Here is a 20,385-nt window from a genome sequence, read left to right as displayed (position 1 = left end):
CGCCAGTTCAGTTTTTGGAGCTTCAGGAGCGGCTTTATTCCCATCTTTCGCGGCGACTTGAGTGGCTAAGGCAATGGCCACTTGGGCAGAAGTCTTAATTACTGCCTTCCAAGGTAGCAATCCTCCTCCGGAGACAACCAGTGTCTCCAAGCAGGGGATTTTGCAGTAGACGCCTCTTTAGATGCCGCTAATTGCGCTGCTAAGGCAACTGCTAATGCAGTGTCCATCAGGAGAGCCCTATGACTACGCGACTGGCGGGCGGGCAGATTCCACCTCCAGAGACTTCTCGGCCGTTTCAAACTGGTTGCCTGTTTGGACAAGAAACTAGACCAGCTCATTTCTGACACTTCCGGGGGAAAAGTAGGTTTCTTCCCCGACAAGGGGCTGCCCGGCCGTTTTTTCGGAATCAACAGCCGACTCGTTTTTCGACCTTTTTCGCAACAGCTCCAGCTGGTCCTTCACAACCTTCTCTTCCGGATCAGGTCGGTCCCTGCGTGGAGACAAAGGTTCCCAGGTCTCTCACAGACCTAACCGCTCTTGGAAACCCACGTTGACAGCATCTGGATCTAAGGAAGCAGATCCCATGGATCCTCTACTCAATGACTTGTTGTGGTATCCGGCAGACACCAACAAAGTAGGCGGCTGTCTGCTGTCATTCAGTCACAGCCTTTTTTCGGGCCTTTCATGCGCCGCAAAGGGACGGGGTCATCCTTCCGGTCCCTCAAGAAGAATGGTTCAGCGTTTTTTTATTCAAACCTTTCTTTGTGGTTCCAAAGAAGGAAGGAACGATGCAGTCATACTGGACCTCAAGCTGTTAAATCAGTTTGTCAAAGTACGGCGATTCCTCCGATCGGTGTCGCCTCCATGCAAAAGGGAGAGTCCCTATCATTCAGCATTTCCTGCATTTTGCAATTCGAGAAGAACACTTCTAGTTCGTTGTCTTGCCCTTCGGTCTCGCCACCGCCCCCAGGGTCTATACCAAGGTCATGGCGGCTGTCATGGCCATTCTCCACGCTCGGGGAGTGATGGTACTGCCATATCTGGACGACCTGCTGATCAAGGGTCCATCCCTTCCAGCCTGCGAGAAATCCGTGGATATCACAGTAAATACACTTTCTCGCCTGGGTCGGAAGATAAACTTTGAAAAGTCTTCCTCAACACCGGTCCAGCAGATTTCCTTTTTGGAATTGATCTTGGACTCTTCCCGTGGGTTGGTTATTCTCACTCCAGAAAAGGCCCGAGCCTTACAACAGGCAGCGCGGACTCTTTCCTGACCGGTTTCTCACTCCATACGTTTTCAGCATGATAGTTCTCAGAAACCTGGTGGCAGCGGTCCCATTCGCACAGTTCCATTTCCGCCCTTTTACAACATGCATTGCCGTTAACTTGGGAAAAGAACCCGTTCTCCCTGCACCGCCGGTTCCTTCTGTCCCTGCGGGTCAGACGAGCCCCCAAGCGGGGGACACTGAAATCCTCCCTGAGTTAAAGGAAGTTCTTTCTCCCAGTACAGTACGATGGTCGGTGGTGACCATCGACGCCAGTCTCCTAGACTGGTGTGTGTGTTTTTCTTCGTCATTACACGGCACAGGGTCGTTGGTTAATTCGAGAGTCACGTCTCCCCATCAAGATATTGGACATTCGAGCGATCAAATTACCTCTACTGAGTCTCCACCATCTCCTTGCAGATCACCTCATCAGGATCCAATCCGACAACGCGGCTGTGGCGTATATCAACCGGCAGGGAGGTACTCGGAGCAGGATGGACATGCACGAAGCGAGTCACATCCTCCATTGGGCCGAGACCAACCATTAGCCCATCTCAGCAATCCACACCCCGGGTGTGAACAATTGGGCGGTGGTTTTTCTCTGTTGCCAAGGCCTTGCCTCAGGAGAGTGGTCTCTTCATCCGGAAGTTTTTTCAGCAGATCTGCCATCGCTGGGGGACTTCGGATGTGGATCATATGGCCTAAAGACTAAACAGGGTTCCTCGATTCATTACCCGACCGCGCGATCCATGCGCCATCCGAGCGGACACCCTAGTTCTGCCGTGGCACCGGTTCCGGCTCTCGTGCATTGTTCCCTTGCCCCCGAGGGTCATCAAGAAAATTAGAGCAGAGGGAATACCAGTGATCCTAGTCGCGCCAGATTGGTCGCACTGGCCATGGTATGCAGAACTAGTACAACTAGTCGCCGGCGTTCCCTGGCGACTTCCAGATCGCATGGATCTACTCTCACAGGGCCCGAATTACCACCAGAACTCTGGGGCCCTGTCTATGACGGCGTGGCCGTTTTTAGCACAGGCTGTTTTTTCTCCCGATGTGATCTCCACCATGATTAATGTTAGGAAGCTCGTGTTCATGCGCACTTATCACCGCACCTGTAGAACCTTCTCGTGGTGCAAGGACCATGGTCAATCCCCACTGGGGTTTTCTATTCTTTCCATATTGGAATTCCTACAATCCGGATTAACGTCAGGTCTCGCGCTTAGCTCGCTTGAGGGCCAGATTTCAGCCTTGTCAGTGCTATGCCAATGCAAAATTGCCACCGAACTTCAGATGAAGACATTCATTCAGAGAGTCTCCCAGGTGTCGCCTCTATATATTAAGGGCCATTGGAATCATGGGACTTGGTTCTCGGAGCCTTACAGGAGGCTCTTTTCGAACCACTGCAGGATGCACCACAAGCTATTCTCTCTTGGAAGGTGGCTTTTCTAGCGGCAATTATGTCAATTACACAAGATTCTGAATTGGCAGCCCTGTCCTGCCGTCCTCCGTTCCTGAATTTTCATCAGTACGAGGCAGCTCTCAGGACGTCCCCGTCTTTCCTGCCCAAAGTCGGGTCTTCTTTTCATTTCAATGAAGAAATTATTTGGCCTTCCTTCTGTTGGCTCCTTTCCTTTGCATTGAGAGGGCCTTCCACACCCTGGATGTGGTCAGGGCTCTGAGACGGTAGATGGCTCCCTTCCACAAGTCAGATGCCCTGTTCGTACTTCCACAGGGGCATAGGAACGGTCTAGCCGCGTCAAAAATAACACGCTAGCCAGGTGGATTTGCTTTGCTATTCAGGAATCCTACCGTGTCTGGGACACACCTGTCCCAGCAGGGATTAAGGCGCATTCTATCCGCTCAGTGGGCGCCTCTTGGGCCATTCGGCACCAGGCGTCGGCAGAACAGGTCTTCAACGCTGCGACTTAGTCCAGCCTGCATACCTTTACAAAACATTTCCAAATTCTTCCTCAGGCCTGTCTGCAAGGCTGTGACTTGGTCCATCCTGCATACCTTTACAAACATTGCTTAATTCATTCTCAGGCCTGTGCGGATGCAGCTCTTGGCAGACGCATCCTGCAATCGGCAGTACCACAGTGTTAAGCCAAGGGTACATGGGGTATTAGTTGTATGCTCCCCACCCAGGAACTGCTTTAGGACATCCCACTGTCTGTGTCCCCCAAAGAGGCGTAGGAGAAATAGGGATTTTTGTGTACTCACCGTAAAATCCTTTTCTCCAAGCCAATCATTGGGGGACACAGCACCCACCCTTTTTGGCCTATTGGCTCACTGTAGCATTTTTTAGGTTTTGACAGAGTTATGATTGTCATTCGTTTAATGCTCCTACTGTTTTTTTTTCACCGAACTAGGGAAATCCCAACTAGCAAGAAGGTGTATACTGCAGGGGGGAGGAGTTAACTTTTTTCTGTGTTTACTTAGTGTCCTCCTAGTGGCAAGCAGCATAACACCCACTGTCTGTGTCCCCCAATGATTGGCTCGGCGAAAAGGATTTTACGGTGACAAAAATCCCTACATATGGGATAACCCCTTTTAAAGTGTATCTATCATTTAAGATATTTTTATTTTAATAATCCATATCTAGACTCCAAATTATGAAGGACAATAGATGAAAAAGGCTGTATTGTTGCTTATAAAGGATCCTACTCTAGAAGGAGTAGGGTCCAAACTATCGAGTTATAGGATCCGCTGCATGGCTTTCCACAACCCATCTCATCTGAACTTATATTCAAAATTATCATAAGGTCTTGCATTTTTTACAGAAGTAGTGCTGCCTGCAACATTGAAGATTTGAAGCACTTTTTTTTTTTTTTTTTTTTTCTTGGGACTGTTCTTCCAGATGGAAAAACCAGAGTTGTACAGTCAGGCTATGTTCACATGCACATTCAAAAAAAGTGTTTTTATTTTGCTTTAGATCATGTAAAGCACCTGAATGGTTGATAAAGATGAATGGATAAATGAAAAATTCTGTTCACTGTTTTTACATTAAAATGTACTTATAGCCCCAAGCTTTTCATTTTCAAAAGAAGTAATGTAAGAAATACCCTATTTGTGGTTGTACACTACGATTTGGAGACACAGCACAGAAGCGAAGCAGTGCCGCTTAGAACTCAAATTTTACTGAATGGTTTTCAAGTTCCAGATTGCATTTGCAGAGCCCTTTAGTTATTAGTACAGGTGAACTGTAAGAGCAGTGAGACTATGGAACTCTCTGCCGTATGATGTTGTAATGAGTGATTCACTACTAAAATTTAAGAAGGGACTGGATGCTTTTCTTGAAAAGTATAATGTTACAGGGTATATACACTAGATTCCTTGATAGGGCGTTGATCCAGGGAACTAGTCGAATTTTTTTCCCCAATGTGTAGCTTAAGGGCCTGTCACACTAAGCGATATCGCTAGCAATATCGCTATAACGTCACTGGTTTTTGTGACGTTATAGCGATATCGCTGTGTCTGATACTTACCTCCGACCGCTCCCCCGCTGGTTATCACTGATCGCGTGAGAACGTCCTGGACCGTTTCTTGTCGTCAGCTTCCTGCTGTGACGACATGCGAAGCGGGCAGGAGGACGTCCGGATCGCCTTGTCTGACAGGTAAGTAGCGACCCCTGCGATGTCGCTGGTGAGATCTGCCTATGTGGCAGCTCACTAGCGACCACTTAGCGATGTACCAGCGATCCTGACCGCGTCATATCACTGGTCGGGATCGCTGGTACATCGCTAAGTGTGACAGTACCTTTAGTGTTTGACGCATGGGTTCTTTTTTTGCCTTCTTGTGAATCAACTTGTTAGGATATGGGTTGAACTAGATGGACTTAAAGTCTCTGTTCAACCTTAAATACTATGTTACCGTGTTACTATGTTACATGTTTGACGCCAATTGGCGTAATACAAATTGTCAGGACTTGCCAATCTGCAGCCAGCTACATCTCAATAAAATAAAAGGATATTTCGAAAGAATGATTCTGACATAAATGTTTGAGCGATTTTTAGTGACATGACTATATGATTTTAGGGCATAAAAATTCAAAGTTTGAAAATTGCATTTTTTTAAATTTGTAAAACTTAGCTAATAAATGTCAATCATATTCCCCTATCTTTACCATCAACATAAAGTACAAAGTGTCTCAAAAATAAAGTCTCAGAATCACTGGTATCGGAAGAAACATTACAGAGTGAATACCAAAAAAGTGTTACATGTCAAATTTTTTAAATCAAGCCTGGTCAGGAACACTAAAACTGGCAGCAAACAGAAGGGGTTGTACACTACCGGTACAACCCCATTTTAAATGAAAAACCTACAAGAAGAATTGGAGTCTTAACGCCCCAGAATAAATCTGAACAAAGCTGTCTTTTAAATGTCAAATCTCACTTTATTGAAAAATACATATACCGTAGTACAAACACATTAAAAAATGAGTGTATTATCCCAGGGTGGTACGACACAAAAAGGGATGCATCAGAAAAATTGTATAGCACACATAAATTGCATTATAATACAGAGGTAGGTTTTAGCAGATTTCATCAGCCAAAAAGAATCAAAATAATGGGCAAGCCATCCAAATCACCCAAGTAAAGGCTGCTGAAATATCACTTAAGTAACCCTATAAGTATAGGTAGCAAAAAAGTCAGCACCAGTCCCTCAACAATGTGAGAAACAGATTAAAAAAGGAATATAAATTTTTTAATCTGTTTCTCACATTGTTGAGGGACTTTTTTGCTACCTATACTTATAGGGTTACTTAAGTGATATTTCAGCAGCCTTTACTTGGGTGATTTGGATGGCTTGCCCATTATTTTGATTCTTTTTGCCTGATGAAATCTGCTAAAACCTACCCCTGTATTATAATGCAATTTATGTGTGCTATACAATTTTTCTGATGCATCCCTTTTTGTGTCGTACCACCCTGGGATAATACACTCATTTTTTATTGTGTTTGTACTACGGTATATGTATTTTTCAATAAAATGAGATTTTACATTTAAAAGACAGCTTTGTTCAGATTTATTCTGGGGCGTTAAGACTCCAATTCTTCTTGTAGGTTTATTATTAAAGGGAGTTGCCCAATTTTGACTATTGAAGATGGCAGGGTTGATAACCTTTGTTGTACCCATTTTAAATGAAGTAGTCCCCTTTAGGCTGTGTGCCCATGTTGCATTTTTTTTTAAGCGTTTTTGAAGCGTTTGTGCAGGATCAGACGCTTCAGAAACGCTTAAAATAAGCATCCCATTAATTTTAATGCATTTTGGCCTTTTTGTGCCAAATGATGCGTTTTTTTCCACATAGGAAACGCTTAGCGGCTAAAAACGTAGCATGGTCATTATTTTCCACTTCAGTATGCCTTTTTAGCGGTTTCCTATGAGTCCAGACGACGCGCGGAAAAAAATACATGAAAACGCGCGTTTTTTTTTTGTGGAAAAAACGCGCAGAAAAAAACGCACGTTTTCTGAGAAGTCCGGTTTTGTATCCGTTTTAAAACACTAACGTGGGCATATAGCCTTATAAAATAAAAATAACACATGCTGGCCTACTTCCAACAATGCTGGGCTAGTGTGACATTGGGTGCAGGGCTCATACGACAATCATTAGCTGCTAAGGGCTGCTTTGCTTTCACTGCTTTTGATGGATTCCACCTAAAAAAGAGCTTAGAGGCAACCTGTTACCAGAAAAAGCGCTATTAACCTACCCGGCGGTGCCAATTTGCAGAATGATCTGGGGAGAAAATTAACTTTATTCCCCCCCGCAGCATTCCGGTTTCAATCACGTAGGCGGCGCTGGTTCAGTCATCGCTCGGAGTATACAGATCGTCGGCTGTAATGGCGCCCCCGGCACTGACAGCCGACCCCAATGTGGAGCGAGTGTCAGTCAGGGCTGAAGGAGGCGGTTACATTGGATTCTCTGTATACTTTAGAGTGGTGACTGAAACCAAAACTCTGTGTTGGAATAAAGTTCAGCGGTGCCTATAGGAACATTTGGATATACCATGGGGAAAGTACCGTATATATTCGCGTATAAGCCGAGATTTTCAGCCCATTTTTTGGGGGCTGAAAGTCCCCCTCTCGGCTTATACGCGAGTCATATAGCCAGGGGGGAGGGGGAGCGCGGGTGTCAGATCATACTGACCCCCCCCCCCTCCGGCTCGTCTCTGCAGTCCCCTTGATTGTCCAATGGTCTCTTTTTCCTCTTACTGCCGTCACATGGTACCGCTCATTAAAGTCATGAATATGCACATATTTATGACTTTAATGAGCTGTACCACGTGACCGCTGAAGGAAGGAAAGGAGCACGGGGTTGCAGAGACGTGCCAGGGGGAGGTAAGTATATGCTATATTCACCTGTCCCGGTTCCAACGCTGCTGTCTGCCTGCGGGGTCCTCTTGTCAGTGACGTTCAGGCAGCAAAGGGCGCGGTGACGTGGTTAGTGCGCAAGGTCCTGAGCGAGCGGCGACACCTCTCCCCCATAGCGCGCCGCTGTCTCCGCCTGCTCAGCACACCAGCACCTGAGGTGAGTATGTCTTTTTTTTTTTTTTTTTTTTTTTTTTAATACCTGCATTAGCGGCAGTAGCAATATATGGGGCCCTAATCTATGGGGCATCTTATGGGGGCAGCATATGGGTGTATATTCAATGGAGCATCTTATGGGGGCAGCATATGGGGGCATATTCAATGGAGCATTTTATGGGGGCAGCATATGGGGGCATATTCAATGGAGCATTTTATGGGGGCAGCATATGGGGGCATATTCAATGGAGCATCTTATGGAGGCATATTCAATGGAGCATCTTATGGGGGCAGCATATGGGGGATATTCTATGGAGCATCTTATGGGGCATAATCTATGGAACATCTTATGGGGCAATAACCTTTATGGAGCAGCATATGGGGCATATTATGCTATGGAGCATCTTATGGGGCCATTATTTACCTTTGTGCAGCATTATATGGGGCTCCTGATTCAATATGGCTATTCAAAAAAATTTAACCTACTGATGTCTCAATTAATTTTACTTTTATTAGTATCTATTTTTATTTTTGAAATTTACCTGTAGGTGCTGCATTTTCCACCCTAGGCTTATACGCGAGTCAATAAGTTTTCCCAGTTTTTTGTGGCAAAATTAAGGGGGTCGGCCTATACACTAGCATATACGGTAAGTATTTGATACACTACCAATTTTGCACGTTTTCCCACCTACAAAGAATGGAGAGATCTATAAATTTTTATCATAGGTACACTTCAACTGTGAGAGAATCTAAAAATAAAAACCAGAAGATCACATTGTATGATTTTTACATAATTAAATTGCAATTTATTGCATAAGTATGTGATAACCTACTAATCCGCAAGAATACTGGCTTTCACAGACCTGTTAGTTTTTATTTAACAAGCCCTCCTTCTCTGCACTAATTACCTGTATTAATTGCATCTGTTTGAACTTGTTACCTGTATAAAAGACACCTGTCAATCACACTTCAACCTTTCCACCATGGCCAAGACCAAAGAGCTGTCTAAGGACACCAGGGACAAAATTGTAGACCTGCACAAGGCTGGGATGGGCTGCAGGACAATAGGCAAGCAGCTTGGTGAGAGGGCAGCAACTGTTGGCACAATTATTAGAAAATGGAAGAAACATATAATATCTGTCAGTCTTCCTCTGTGTGGTGCTCCATGCAAGATCTCACCTTTTGGGGTAAGAATGATTCCGAGAAAGGTCAGGGATCAGTCCAGAACTACATGAGAGGACCTGGTCAATGACGTAAAGAGCGCTGGGACCACAAACGAACACATTACCACATTACATTAATAACACTCTACACTGTCATGTTTAAAATCCTGCAGGGCATGCAAGGTCCCTCTGCTCACTCCAGCACATGTCCAGGCCCGTTTGAAGTTCACCAACGACCATCTGGATGATCCAGAGGAGGCATGGGACAAGGTCATGTGCTCAGATGAGACCAATATTTAGCTTTTTGGTTTAGACTCCACTCTCCATGCTTGGAGGAAGAAGAACAATGAGTACAACCCCAAGAACACCGTCCCAACCGTGAAGCATGGCGGGGGAAACGGCATACTTTGGGGGTGCTTTTCTGCAAAGGGAACAGGATGACTGCACTGTATTAAAGGGAGGATGGATGGGGTAATGTATCGTGAGATTTTGGCAAGCATCCTCCTTCCCTCAGTAAAAGTATTGAAGATTGGTCATGGCTGGGTCTGCCAGCATGACAATAACTCGATACACACAGCCAGGGCAACTAAGAAGTGGCTCCGTAAAAAGCATTTCAAGGTCCTGGAGTGGCCTAGCTAGTCTCCAGACCTGAACCCAATATAAAATCTTTGGAGGAAGCTGAAACTTGATGTTGCCCAGCGACAGCACCGAAACCTGAAGGATCTGGTGAAGATCTGTATGAACTAGTGGGCCAAAATCCCTGCTGCAGTGTGTGCAAACTTCGTCAAGAACAACAGGAAACGTCTGACCTCTGTAACTGCAAACAAAGGTTTCTGTACAAAATATTAAGTTTTGTTTTTCTATTCTATCAAATACTTATTTCATGCAATAAATTGCAAATGAATTATGCAAAATGCATACAATCTGATTTTCTAGATTTTTATTTTTTTTAAAGATTCTGTCTCACATTTGGAGTGTACCTACTATAAAAATTACAGCCCTCCATTCTATGTAGGTGGTAAAATTTGAAAAATCGGCAGTGTATCAAATACTTATTTTTCCCCTTGTATGTGCACATTCAGATGTACTAATAAATTACTGCATTCCAGTCCCGTTCTGGGTCACTTTTGGCCAAAGCTGCAGTAATGGCTTCCATGAATTTTCTTTCTCCTACAGGTGGGGAGCTGTTTCTGCACTTGGAGCGGGAAGGCATCTTTATGGAGGATACTGCCTGGTATGTCATCCTACAGTGAAACTGTACAGTACTTTCATGGCTTTATTTCCATCTGTGATCTTGTCCTTCTTTTCTCACATAGTTTCTACTTGGCGGAGATTACCCTCGCGCTTGGACACCTGCATTCTCTGGGGATCATATACAGGGATCTGAAACCAGAAAATGTCATGCTTAGTGCCCAGGGTGAGTTAGTGACAGTTGAACATCTGTGTCTTCTTTACCAATCTGTATATGTTTGTGAAGGATACAGTTGTGTGTTGTCATCCTTTCAGTGTCCCATGGGACATGGTTTCCTAACTTCTTATCGTCATTAGGTCACATCAAACTAACAGACTTTGGAATGTGCAAGGAGTCTATTCACGGAGACAGCGTGACGCACACCTTCTGTGGAACGGTGGAGTATATGTACGTTCTGATTTTGCAAGTGTGAAAGATTGTACGGTCTTATTCAACAGGAAATTAACTAAATTTTTTTTGGCAATGCTGTTAATATGGTACCAATATGCCATGTAAGGCTAGTTTCACACTTGTGTTGCCGGGCGCAGCGCACTGCCACCGCTAAGCTCTGCCCCCCCCCCTCCGGTCAGCTCCTCCTATGATGGCATGACACTACATGCGATCAGTGTACCCTATATTTAGCGTTGGGTACGCTGGCCGTGAGCTGGTATGATTTTGCCGGCGCTTGCGCCCAGCGCACAAAAACGCACTGTGTTGCATTTTTGTGCGCTCGGCGCAGCACCAAGAGGGCGCAAGCGCCGGCAAAAGTGTACCAGCGCACGACCAGCGTACCCAATGCTGAATATAGGGTATGCTGATCGCATGCAGCATCATGCAATCAGAGGAGGAGCTGACTGGAGGGGGTGCGGCCAGGGGCGGAGCTTAGTGGCGGCCGTGCTCTGCGCTCGGTAACGCTAGTGTGAAACTAGCCTAAGATGGCGCTTACTGAATGTGTTGGGGGATTTGCCTGAATTTTCCTGTGTATGAAAATCCCAAATATGAGTGCGTTTCCCTAAGCTACATCATCACTCTCATGCCGGAGAACACACAGCAATGTCACAACTTTTCCATAGCATCTGGGTCACTTTGATAGCTGATCTTTTCAGCTCACTGTCACTTTAGGGAGCCCTAAAGTGCACTTTGCCATACCCATCTCCTTAATGCTAAAATTCTGTGAATCGCAATCTTTCAATATTTGAATGTCAGCTGCAAGGGGCATGAGCTTTCAAGTCCATTAAACAGGTTTTCCAGGTTTTTTTTTTAAAGTTTTTCTACTGTCAAGGAGTTTGAGAAAATAAAAATGCATGCTACAGCATCCACGCTCCAGGTTGCAGCAATTACAGTGCCTACAAGTAGTATTTAACCCCCTGCAGATTTAGCAGGTTTACACATTCGGAATTAACTTGGCATTGTGACATTTGGACTGTAGATCAGCCTGGAAGTGTGAAATGCACTGCAGCAAAAAAGAATGTTATTTCTTTGTTTAATTTTTTTTTAAATTGTGAAAAGTTTATTCAGAGGGTCATTTATTATTCAACCCCTCAAACCACCAGAATTCTGTTTGGTTCCCCTAAAGTATTAAGAAGTATTTCAGGCACAAAGAACAATGAGCTTCACATGTTTGGATTAATTATCTCTTTTTCCAGCCTTTTCTGACTATTTAAGACCCTCCCCAAACTTGTGAACAGCACTCATACATGGTCAACATGGGAAAGACAAAGGAGCATTCCAAGGCCATCAGAGACAAGATCGTGGAGGGTCACAAGGCTGGCAAGGGGTACAAAACCCTTTCCAAGGAGTTGGGCCTACCTGTCTCCACTGTTGGGAGCATCATCCGGAAGTGGAAGGCTTATGGAACTACTGTTAGCCTTCCACGGTCTGGACAGCCTTTGAAAGTTTCCTCCCGTGCAGAGGCCAGGCTTGTCCGAAGAGTCAAGGCTAACCCAAGGACAACAAGGAAGGAGCTCCGGGAAGATCTCATGGCAGTGGGCACATTGGTTTCAGTCAATACCATAAGTAACGTACTCCACCGCAATGGTCTCCGTTCCAGACGAGCCCGTAAGGTACCTTTTACTTTCAAAGCGTCATGTCAAGGCTCGTCTACAGTTTGCTCATGATCACTTGGAGGACTCTGAGACAGACTGGTTCAAGGTTCTCTGGTCTGATGAGACCAAGATCGAGATCTTTGGTGCCAACCACACACGTGACGTTTGGAGACTGGATGGCACTGCATACGACCCCAAGAATACCATCCCTACAGTCAAGCATGGTGGTGGCAGCATCATGCTGTGGGGCTGTTTCTCAGCCAAGGGGCCTGGCCATCTGGTCCGCATCCATGGGAAGATGGATAGCACGGCCTATCTGGAGATTTTGGCCAAGAACCTCCGCTCCTCCATCAAGGATCTTAAGATGGGTCGTCATTTCATCTTCCAACAAGACAACGACCCAAAGCACACAGCCAAGAAAACCAAGGCCTGGTTCAAGAGGCAAAAAATCAAGGTGTTGGAGTGGCCTAGTCAGTTTCCTGACCTTAACCCAATTGAAAACTTGTGGAAGGAGTTCAAGATTAAAGTCCACATGAGACACCCAAAGAACCTAGATAACTTGGAGAAGATCTGCATGGAGGAGTGGGCCAAGATAACTCCAGAGACCTGTGCCGGCCTGATCAGGTCTTATAAAAGACGATTATTAGCTGTAATTGCAAACAAGGGTTATTCCACAAAATATTAAACCTAGGGGTTGAATAATAATTGACCCACACTTGTATGTTTAAAATTTATTAAAATTTAACTGAGCAACATAACTTTTTGGTTTGTAAGATTTATGCATCTGTTAATAAATCCTGCTCTTGTGTGAAGTTTGAAGGCTCTAACTTATTTGCATCTTATCAAACCTGCTAAATCTGTAGGGGGTTGAATACTACTTGTAGGCACTGTATATGCTGTAGTTCCAAGTAACCATTGCAGCCATTTACTGTCCTGAGTGGTCATGCTTTCATGTACAATACAAGACTGCTGAGGTCAGTGATTGGCTGCAGTGGTCACATCAATCTACAAGATATGATGTCTGCAGCAAAGTAAACAAAGACCAATGCAGCAGGGGAGGAGAATGATTTAACAGATGAAGGTTTTTTTACTACTATTATTTTCTCACATTGCCTGCTTTTAAGCATTATTTTTTAAACCTTCGGCAATTTTTTTTTTTTTAACTTTAATTGCTGACGCAAGATCAGCTGAATGTATAGCAGAAAGGGTACACCTAAGGATTTGGTTCAAACCTGTTGAACATGATGTTGATCTGCTGGTAGGTAGAGCAGGATGAGCTGAAAATATTGAAGTTTTTGACTTTTTTTTTTTTTTTTTTTTTTATCGTTGTCTTTTCCATCTTCCTTAAAAGGGCCCCTGAAATCTTGGCTCGCAAAGGACACAACCGGGTAGTGGACTGGTGGAGCCTCGGGATTCTTTTGTACGACATGCTGACCGGTTCAGTGAGTGTTCACTTTTATCTCGCATCAGTTACCATTTCATTTTATTTTTAGTTCAAATTTTCTATTAAACAGCATGGTAATGATAAAATTCACAGGGTAACACTAGAAACATGTCACCAGAACAGCTGCGATCTGATTGTTGTTACTACAGTAAATCACTGCAATAACAGTAGGGCACTAGGAAATAAAAAATCAGTAACTTTGTAACTGCTAGAGAAAAGGCAGTGTTTGGAAAAAAGGATATGATACTGAGAGTTTGATGCAAAAAAAAAAAAAATTGGTGCCCAGATTGATATGGTATTTTAAAAGTGTTTTTCATCCTTCGAATAGGTGATAACTTGTTGATGGCTGGCGGTCTCACACTTGGCTTTTTCTGGCAGCCTTGACATGCCACGTTTATAACGGGGAAAAAAGTTCCCAGATGTGCCTATTGATGAGTCTCAGCACTCTCAGTGATGACTGTTTTCACTGGACAATGCCTTTTAGGGCAGGGTCTGACTGCCATATAACTCGTTCGAGAATTGCATCGCATTGCACGGACTGGCCCGACACCTCTCCTGATCTGAGCAAGACAGCATGTTGGATTACTGTGCAGCTGTCAAGCTCAGGTCAGGAGAGCCGACAGCCAGTACAAGCTTTACAATGCGATTCTCACACGAGAAATCCGGCCGTATGACCCTGCCCTTAGCTTGACAAGTAGGGATCCAATTGTCACCTCTGAGTACACAGAAGCGGCTGTAACAACACCCCGGCACAGACTGACAGCCGGCTCTGTGGTACATCAGTATAGGAACCGCTGTCACTCAGTGTTCTGGGGTGTGTGGTTACAGCTTCCTCTCAGTATATGCTCTTAGTGGTGACGGAAGCCGAGCCAGCAGTAGTCTATAACTGAATCCTGCCGGGTTTTATAAAGTTAATTTACACCTGGTAGCCAGGCTTTCAGCGTGGTGGCCACGCTTTTTTGTAATACTGTTAACCTTCAAATTACTCCATATCTGCAGGTTAATAGGACATGACAGATTCCCTTTAACATGTTTAATTTATGAAGGGATTCGAACGCCTTATGTATATTTTCACAAGGTGAATTCAACTAGCCGTATCTTTGGTGTGTGATATGGTTTTCTTATACTCACGGGTTGTTTTTTTTTTTTTTTTTTTTGTCTCCCCATCTCTTCTTTTCCCTTGTGCGATTCAAGCCCCCTTTTACTGGAAACAACAGGAAGAAGATCATTGACAAGATTCTTAAAGGAAAGCCAACTTTCCCCCCTTACCTTACACCAGATGCTTGTGATCTTTTGAAGAAGGTAATGTATCAATGTATCATTTTGTTCTTTATTCTTGATTGTTATGTTTGTCTATTGTCCTTTTATTCTTCGATTTTATTTATTATTTTTTTTCCATTCGTCTATTGAGTCATTTTTTGTTTTCCAGCTGCTGAAGAAAAATCCAGCTCAAAGACTTGGTTCTGGACAAGCTGATGTGGCTGACATACAGGTGCCATTACGTAACGTTTCAATTTTGTCCTCAGGTGTTATATACACACACACACCATTGTTTTTTGTTTTCCTCTTAATATGCAGAAACACCAGTTCTTCAGACAAATTCACTGGGATGATCTTCTGCAATGTAAAATAGAACCACCGTACAAGCCAAACCTGGTAAGTGTATTAAACAAGAGTGGAGCAGATGGATATGGTAGTAGTATGGGACTTACTCATAGATGGCACTCTTTAGGTATGCCTTATGCACTCCCCTTAATTCTGTGGCATAAGCTAAGCTACAGTCAAACTATGCATTTGAGGTCTTGAATAATTGTGCCATCTATTGTTCTTGTAGCTGAGCACATCACCCCCGAATATTCACTGAAAGCCAGTGGTGTTCATTGGACCTCTGCTTGGGCTCTCGTTGTTTGTCCACTGCCAATCTTCATGGGAGTCGAGGGCCATTTGACTTTTAAGCATGTGTACCTCCACTGACAATGTACATTGCGGCAAGCCTGTGGTCTACTCATCTCTCCACCGGCCATAAATGCTAACTAATGTCTGAATACCACTTTGCATTAAAACACAATGACAACTTGGCAAGGTTTTTAGGAGGTTTACTTGCATTTTTATATACAGATAGGTCCATATATATTTGGACAGAGACAACATTTTTCTAATTTTGGTTCTAGACATTACCACAATGAATTTTAAACAACAATTCAGATGCAGTTGAAGTTCAGACTTTCAGCTTTCATTTGAGGGTATCCACATTAAAATTGCATGAAGGGTTTAGGAGTTTCAGCTCCTTAACATGTGCAACACTGTTTTTAAAGGGACCAAAAGTAATTGGACAGATTTAAATAATTGTAAATGAAATGTTCATTTATTCGGTCGTCCATGACAGCACCACCTGAGAGAGGGGATCCGCCCTTCCTAGGAACAGGAAAACCTACAGATACAAAAGGGCGGCACCTCTCCCACGCATCAGTTGGTTTCCTGTTCCTAACAAGGACAGAACTCCCTACAGATCGTCCGTCATGGATAACTGAATTCCCAGGCCAGCGGACCGACTCAGGTAGCGGGGGGTTCTCCTACCTCGGTCTCGCTGGGGGCCCTGGATGCGCCACGGTGGGTCCGGGTAGGATTTCCACGGCAGTGGTAAGAGCAGGCGGAGGTAGGGTCCGGTGGGCGCCTTCTCCATGGGGCCGGTGAGGTAAGCGGGTCCCCCTGTGTCTCCTTCCCCCGGGGGTGCGGTCCGTTTGGGCGGGCGCCGCCGGCGGTGTCCCACAAAGGGAGCGGCGGTTCCGAGCCGGCGGCGCAGTGCTAGCCCTTTGCCGCGCGTCCCCGCGGCCTCTGTCGCGCGGCGGAAGTGACGCGGCGGAGGGGGCGGGGCCTAGCGCCGAAACCGGAAGTCGGATGCCGGTCGACTTCTGGTTGTTGTGGACGCCCGCCGCCTGAGGGGGCCGGGCACCTGAAGGGGAGGGAGAGGATCGCGAGGAGCTGTCCAATGGGGGGCCCGAACGCCGGACAGAGTTCCTGCTGATCCGGAGGGGAAGCCTTCTTAAGACAGAAGGCATTGCTGCTGAGGTGCTTCTGGAGGCCCAGCGATGGACACAACAGAAGCCCCCATGGACCCACAAGAGGTGCAGCCCGTGGCAAAGCACCCCAGTGACCAGCCTAAGAGGCGGAAGGAGGGACGTTCGAGTGGACAGAGCCACAGTAGTTCCTCTAGGTCAAAGGATCCTCCTGCAGCCCCCCATGATCCGGTACCTGTCCTCATCTGCAAGGGTAAGAGATCTGCGAGAATGTACCCTGATGCAGTGTCCCCTTATGTTTTTTGATTCTCAGGGGAAGAAGGCCACAGGGAAGCAGAAGCACAAGGAATGTGCCCTCTGTAGTTGCCCCTTACCAGATGGGCACCCTAAGAGATTGTGTCAGTCTTGCGTGAGACAGACGGTAGGGACGGAGATGAGGGGTAGAACGTGAGTGGAGTATCAGACTCTTACACTCTTCCCTATTTATGCAGGTAGCGGAAGAAGCTCCAAGCTTCGCTACAGACCTGAGGCAGTTAATCAGGACTGAACTAAAAGCCCTATCAAAAGAAGATTCTTCTAAAAGAAGACGGGCTAGTGTTTCAGGCTCAGAATCTTCAGTCGGCCCTAGGAGGGAAGATATCTCCTTAGAGTCCTCGGCCTCCTCTTCTTCTTCCGAAGAGGATTCCAGCCGGTTCTGTTTTCCCTTGGACCAAATGGATAAATTAATTAGAACCATAAGGTCAACCATGGGGATAGAAGAAAAAAAGACAGAACTGTCTGCTCAGGACATTATGTTCGGGGGTCTAGACCCCAGAAAGCAAAAGACTTTTCCATTAAACGAAAGAGTCCAGAGCCTGATAGACAGGGAGTGGAAAAAACAGAAAAAAGGGGTTCTATGCCGCCTGCTTTCAAGCGAAGATACCCCTTTGAGGACCCAATAGTAAGTCGATGGGATAAGGCCCCCAAGCTGGATGCAGCGGTAGCTAAGGCCTCCAAAAAGTCATCTATACCCTTCGACGACATGGCCTCCCTTAAAGACCCTCTAGATAAAAAGGCAGATTCCTTTTTAAAGGGCACATGGGAGATGTCAGCAGGCGCCCTAAGGCCAGCAATAGCAGCCACGTGCGCAGCCAGATCCATGATGGTTTGGCTGGATCAATTGGACTCCCAGCTAAAGGAGGGAACCTCGCGAGCTTCCATCCGTAAGTCTCTTCCAATTATCCAGAATGCTGCTGCCTTTCTGGCAGATGCCTCGGCAGACTCAGTAAGAATGGCGGCCAGGTCTGCAAGTTTGTCTAATTCGGCCTGAAGAGCCCTCTGGTTAAAATGCTGGCCGGGAGATATCCAAACCAGGTCCCGTCTCTGTTCTATCCCCTGTGAGGGTGAATACTTGTTCGGCCCCGTCCTAGATGAACTGTTAGAGAAAGCCGGGGATGAGAAAAAGAAATTTCCGAGTCTGCCGAATACATCCTGGAGACGTCCCTTTTCTAGGAAAGGGTATTCCCGCAGGAGGCAGGCCAGAGATCAGAACAGATGGGACAACAAGAAAACCAGAGGTACGGGCTTCATGTTCGGAGGAGGGGGGCGCCAAGAAGGTCCATCACGGGATAATAAGAAGCCGCCCCAATGACTAGTGGCTCCGGTAGGAGGAAGATTATCTGCCTTCTACCCGGCCTGGGCCAGAATCTCAAATAGCAGCTGGATACTGGGGGTGATAGCTAAAGGACTGCACCTAGAGTTCTCCTGCGTTCCCCAAGATCGGTTCAGGGTAACTCCGCTCAAATCTTCCCCGCTAGAACAAGCTGCCCTGGAGACCGAGGTCCTCGAGCTACTGGACAAAAAAGTCCTGACGAGAGTTCCAGAGGAAGAAAGGCTTCTATTCCCCCCTGTTCTTGGTCCGTAAACCGGACGACTCATTTAGGGCTATATTTAACCTAAAAGCCCTCAATAAATTCTTGGTCGTACGTCCGTTTAAAATGGAAACTATTAACACCGCAATAAAAATGCTGTTTCAAAACTGCTTCATGGTGGTCCTAGATCTGAAAGACGCTTACTATCATATACCCATATGTCTAGCACACCAACCTTTCCTTAGACTGGCGGTTCAGTTGGAGGGGTCAATCCAGCACTTCCAGTACGCGGCCTTACCCTTCGGGGTGGCAGTTGCGCCCCGAGTATTCACCAAAGTGATGGCAGAGGTGATGGCCCATCTGCGCGAGCTAAACATTCTAGTCGTTCCCTATCTAGATGACCTCCTTATAATAGGCAGTTCAGCCGAGCAGTGTTTAGAACAATTACAGAAAACAACGGCGGCTCTAGAGCGGTTGGGATGGCTTCTTAATATCAAAAAATCCCGTTTGCAGCCATTAAAAATTCAACAATTTTTAGGCCTAACCCTAGATTCTAAGAAGCAGGAATGCCGTCTGCCCCCAGAGAAGCTGCTGCACCTGCATGGCCGGGTCCTGAACGCTTCCAACAACCCCTCCATGTCCCTCAGGAAAGCCATGTCCCTGTTGGGTTCCCTCTCGTCCTGCATCCCCGCGGTCCAGTGGGCCCAAGTTCATACGAGAACTCTACAGGGCGAAGTTTTATGGTATCAGAGAATTCTTGGGGGTAACTTAGAAGGTTGACTGACCTTATCCAGAAGCACAATAGAGTCCCTGGAGTGGTGGCTAGAAAGAAATAATTTGTCTAGAGGGGTCCCTTGGGAGTATAACATTACCCGCGTGGTCACCACGGATGCAAGTCCTTCCGGTTGGGGGGCGCATATGGAAGAAATTCTGGTCCAGGGCCTATGGGAACGGGATCAGATACAAATGTCTTCTAATTTGAAAGAATTGACAGCGGTAGTACACGCAGCTAAAGAGCTCCTTATGTATCTACAGGGCCATCACGTACGAGTACTCTCGGACAATCGAGTGGCCGTGGCCTATATCAACCACCAAGGCGGAACTCGATCCAAAACTCTGATGAATGTGGCAGGACAGTTGTTCCAGCTAGCAGAGCGGCATTTTTTATCTCTCACGGCTCTTCACATAAGAGGGAAAGAGAACGTCGCGGCAGATTTCCTAAGCCGCAATCTGTTAAAACAAGGAGAGTGGGCCTTAAACACCTCCATTTTCGTTCGGATCGTGCAGAGATGGGGTCAACCAGAGGTGGATCTATTCGCCACCAAGGAGAACTCGAAAACGAGACAGTTTTGCTCCCTAAACCCCAGGGAGACTCCTCAGGCAGTAGATGCGCTACTGATAAAGTGGGACTTCAGGCTAGCCTACGCCTTTCCTCCCCTATCTCTGCTTCCTCTGGTGTTGAGGAAGATAAGGAAGGACAGGGCAAGGGTCATAGTCATCGCCCCGTTCTGGCCCAGAAGAGCATGGTTCTCGAGCCTCAGGATCATGTCCGTAGACGATCCTTGGGTTCTCCCGGACATCCCGGACCTTCTGTCCCAGGGCCCGGTCTTCCACCCTCAGGTGGCTGGCCTTCATCTCACGGCGTGGAATTTGAGCGGTCACTGCTAAAAAGTAAAGGCTTCTCCCCAGACCAATTAACACTCTACTAAAAAGTAGGAAAGTGGTGACGACTAAGATTTACGTCAGAATTTGGAAAAGATTCCTCCAAAGCTCAAATATAAATACTGATGATTCCGTCCCTATAGGCCAGATCTTGGAATTTTTACAAAAAGGGCTGGACCTGGGTCTC

General features: G+C 46.0%; 1 protein-coding gene across 1 annotated transcript in view; it reads left to right on the top strand.

Moving 5' to 3' along the window:
* The window catches only part of RPS6KB2 (ribosomal protein S6 kinase B2), a 63,282-nt gene that overhangs the window by 31,710 nt on the left and 11,187 nt on the right, over nucleotides 1-20,385 (top strand). The window contains exons 6-12 of the mRNA XM_073588252.1: nucleotides 10,126-10,183; nucleotides 10,266-10,366; nucleotides 10,498-10,588; nucleotides 13,577-13,667; nucleotides 14,864-14,971; nucleotides 15,099-15,161; nucleotides 15,248-15,325. Of these exons, the coding sequence (XP_073444353.1) occupies nucleotides 10,126-10,183; nucleotides 10,266-10,366; nucleotides 10,498-10,588; nucleotides 13,577-13,667; nucleotides 14,864-14,971; nucleotides 15,099-15,161; nucleotides 15,248-15,325 (590 nt within the window). The remainder of the gene's footprint in view (nucleotides 1-10,125; nucleotides 10,184-10,265; nucleotides 10,367-10,497; nucleotides 10,589-13,576; nucleotides 13,668-14,863; nucleotides 14,972-15,098; nucleotides 15,162-15,247; nucleotides 15,326-20,385) is intronic.

The sequence above is a fragment of the Dendrobates tinctorius genome, unplaced genomic scaffold, assembly GCF_039654945.1.
Source record: "Dendrobates tinctorius isolate UK_male_01 unplaced genomic scaffold, ASM3965494v1 ptg000103l, whole genome shotgun sequence".
Lineage (NCBI taxonomy): Eukaryota > Metazoa > Chordata > Amphibia > Anura > Dendrobatidae > Dendrobates > Dendrobates tinctorius.
Note: the sequence above shows the minus strand (reverse complement) of the source record. Positions and strands in the feature narration are given on the sequence as shown.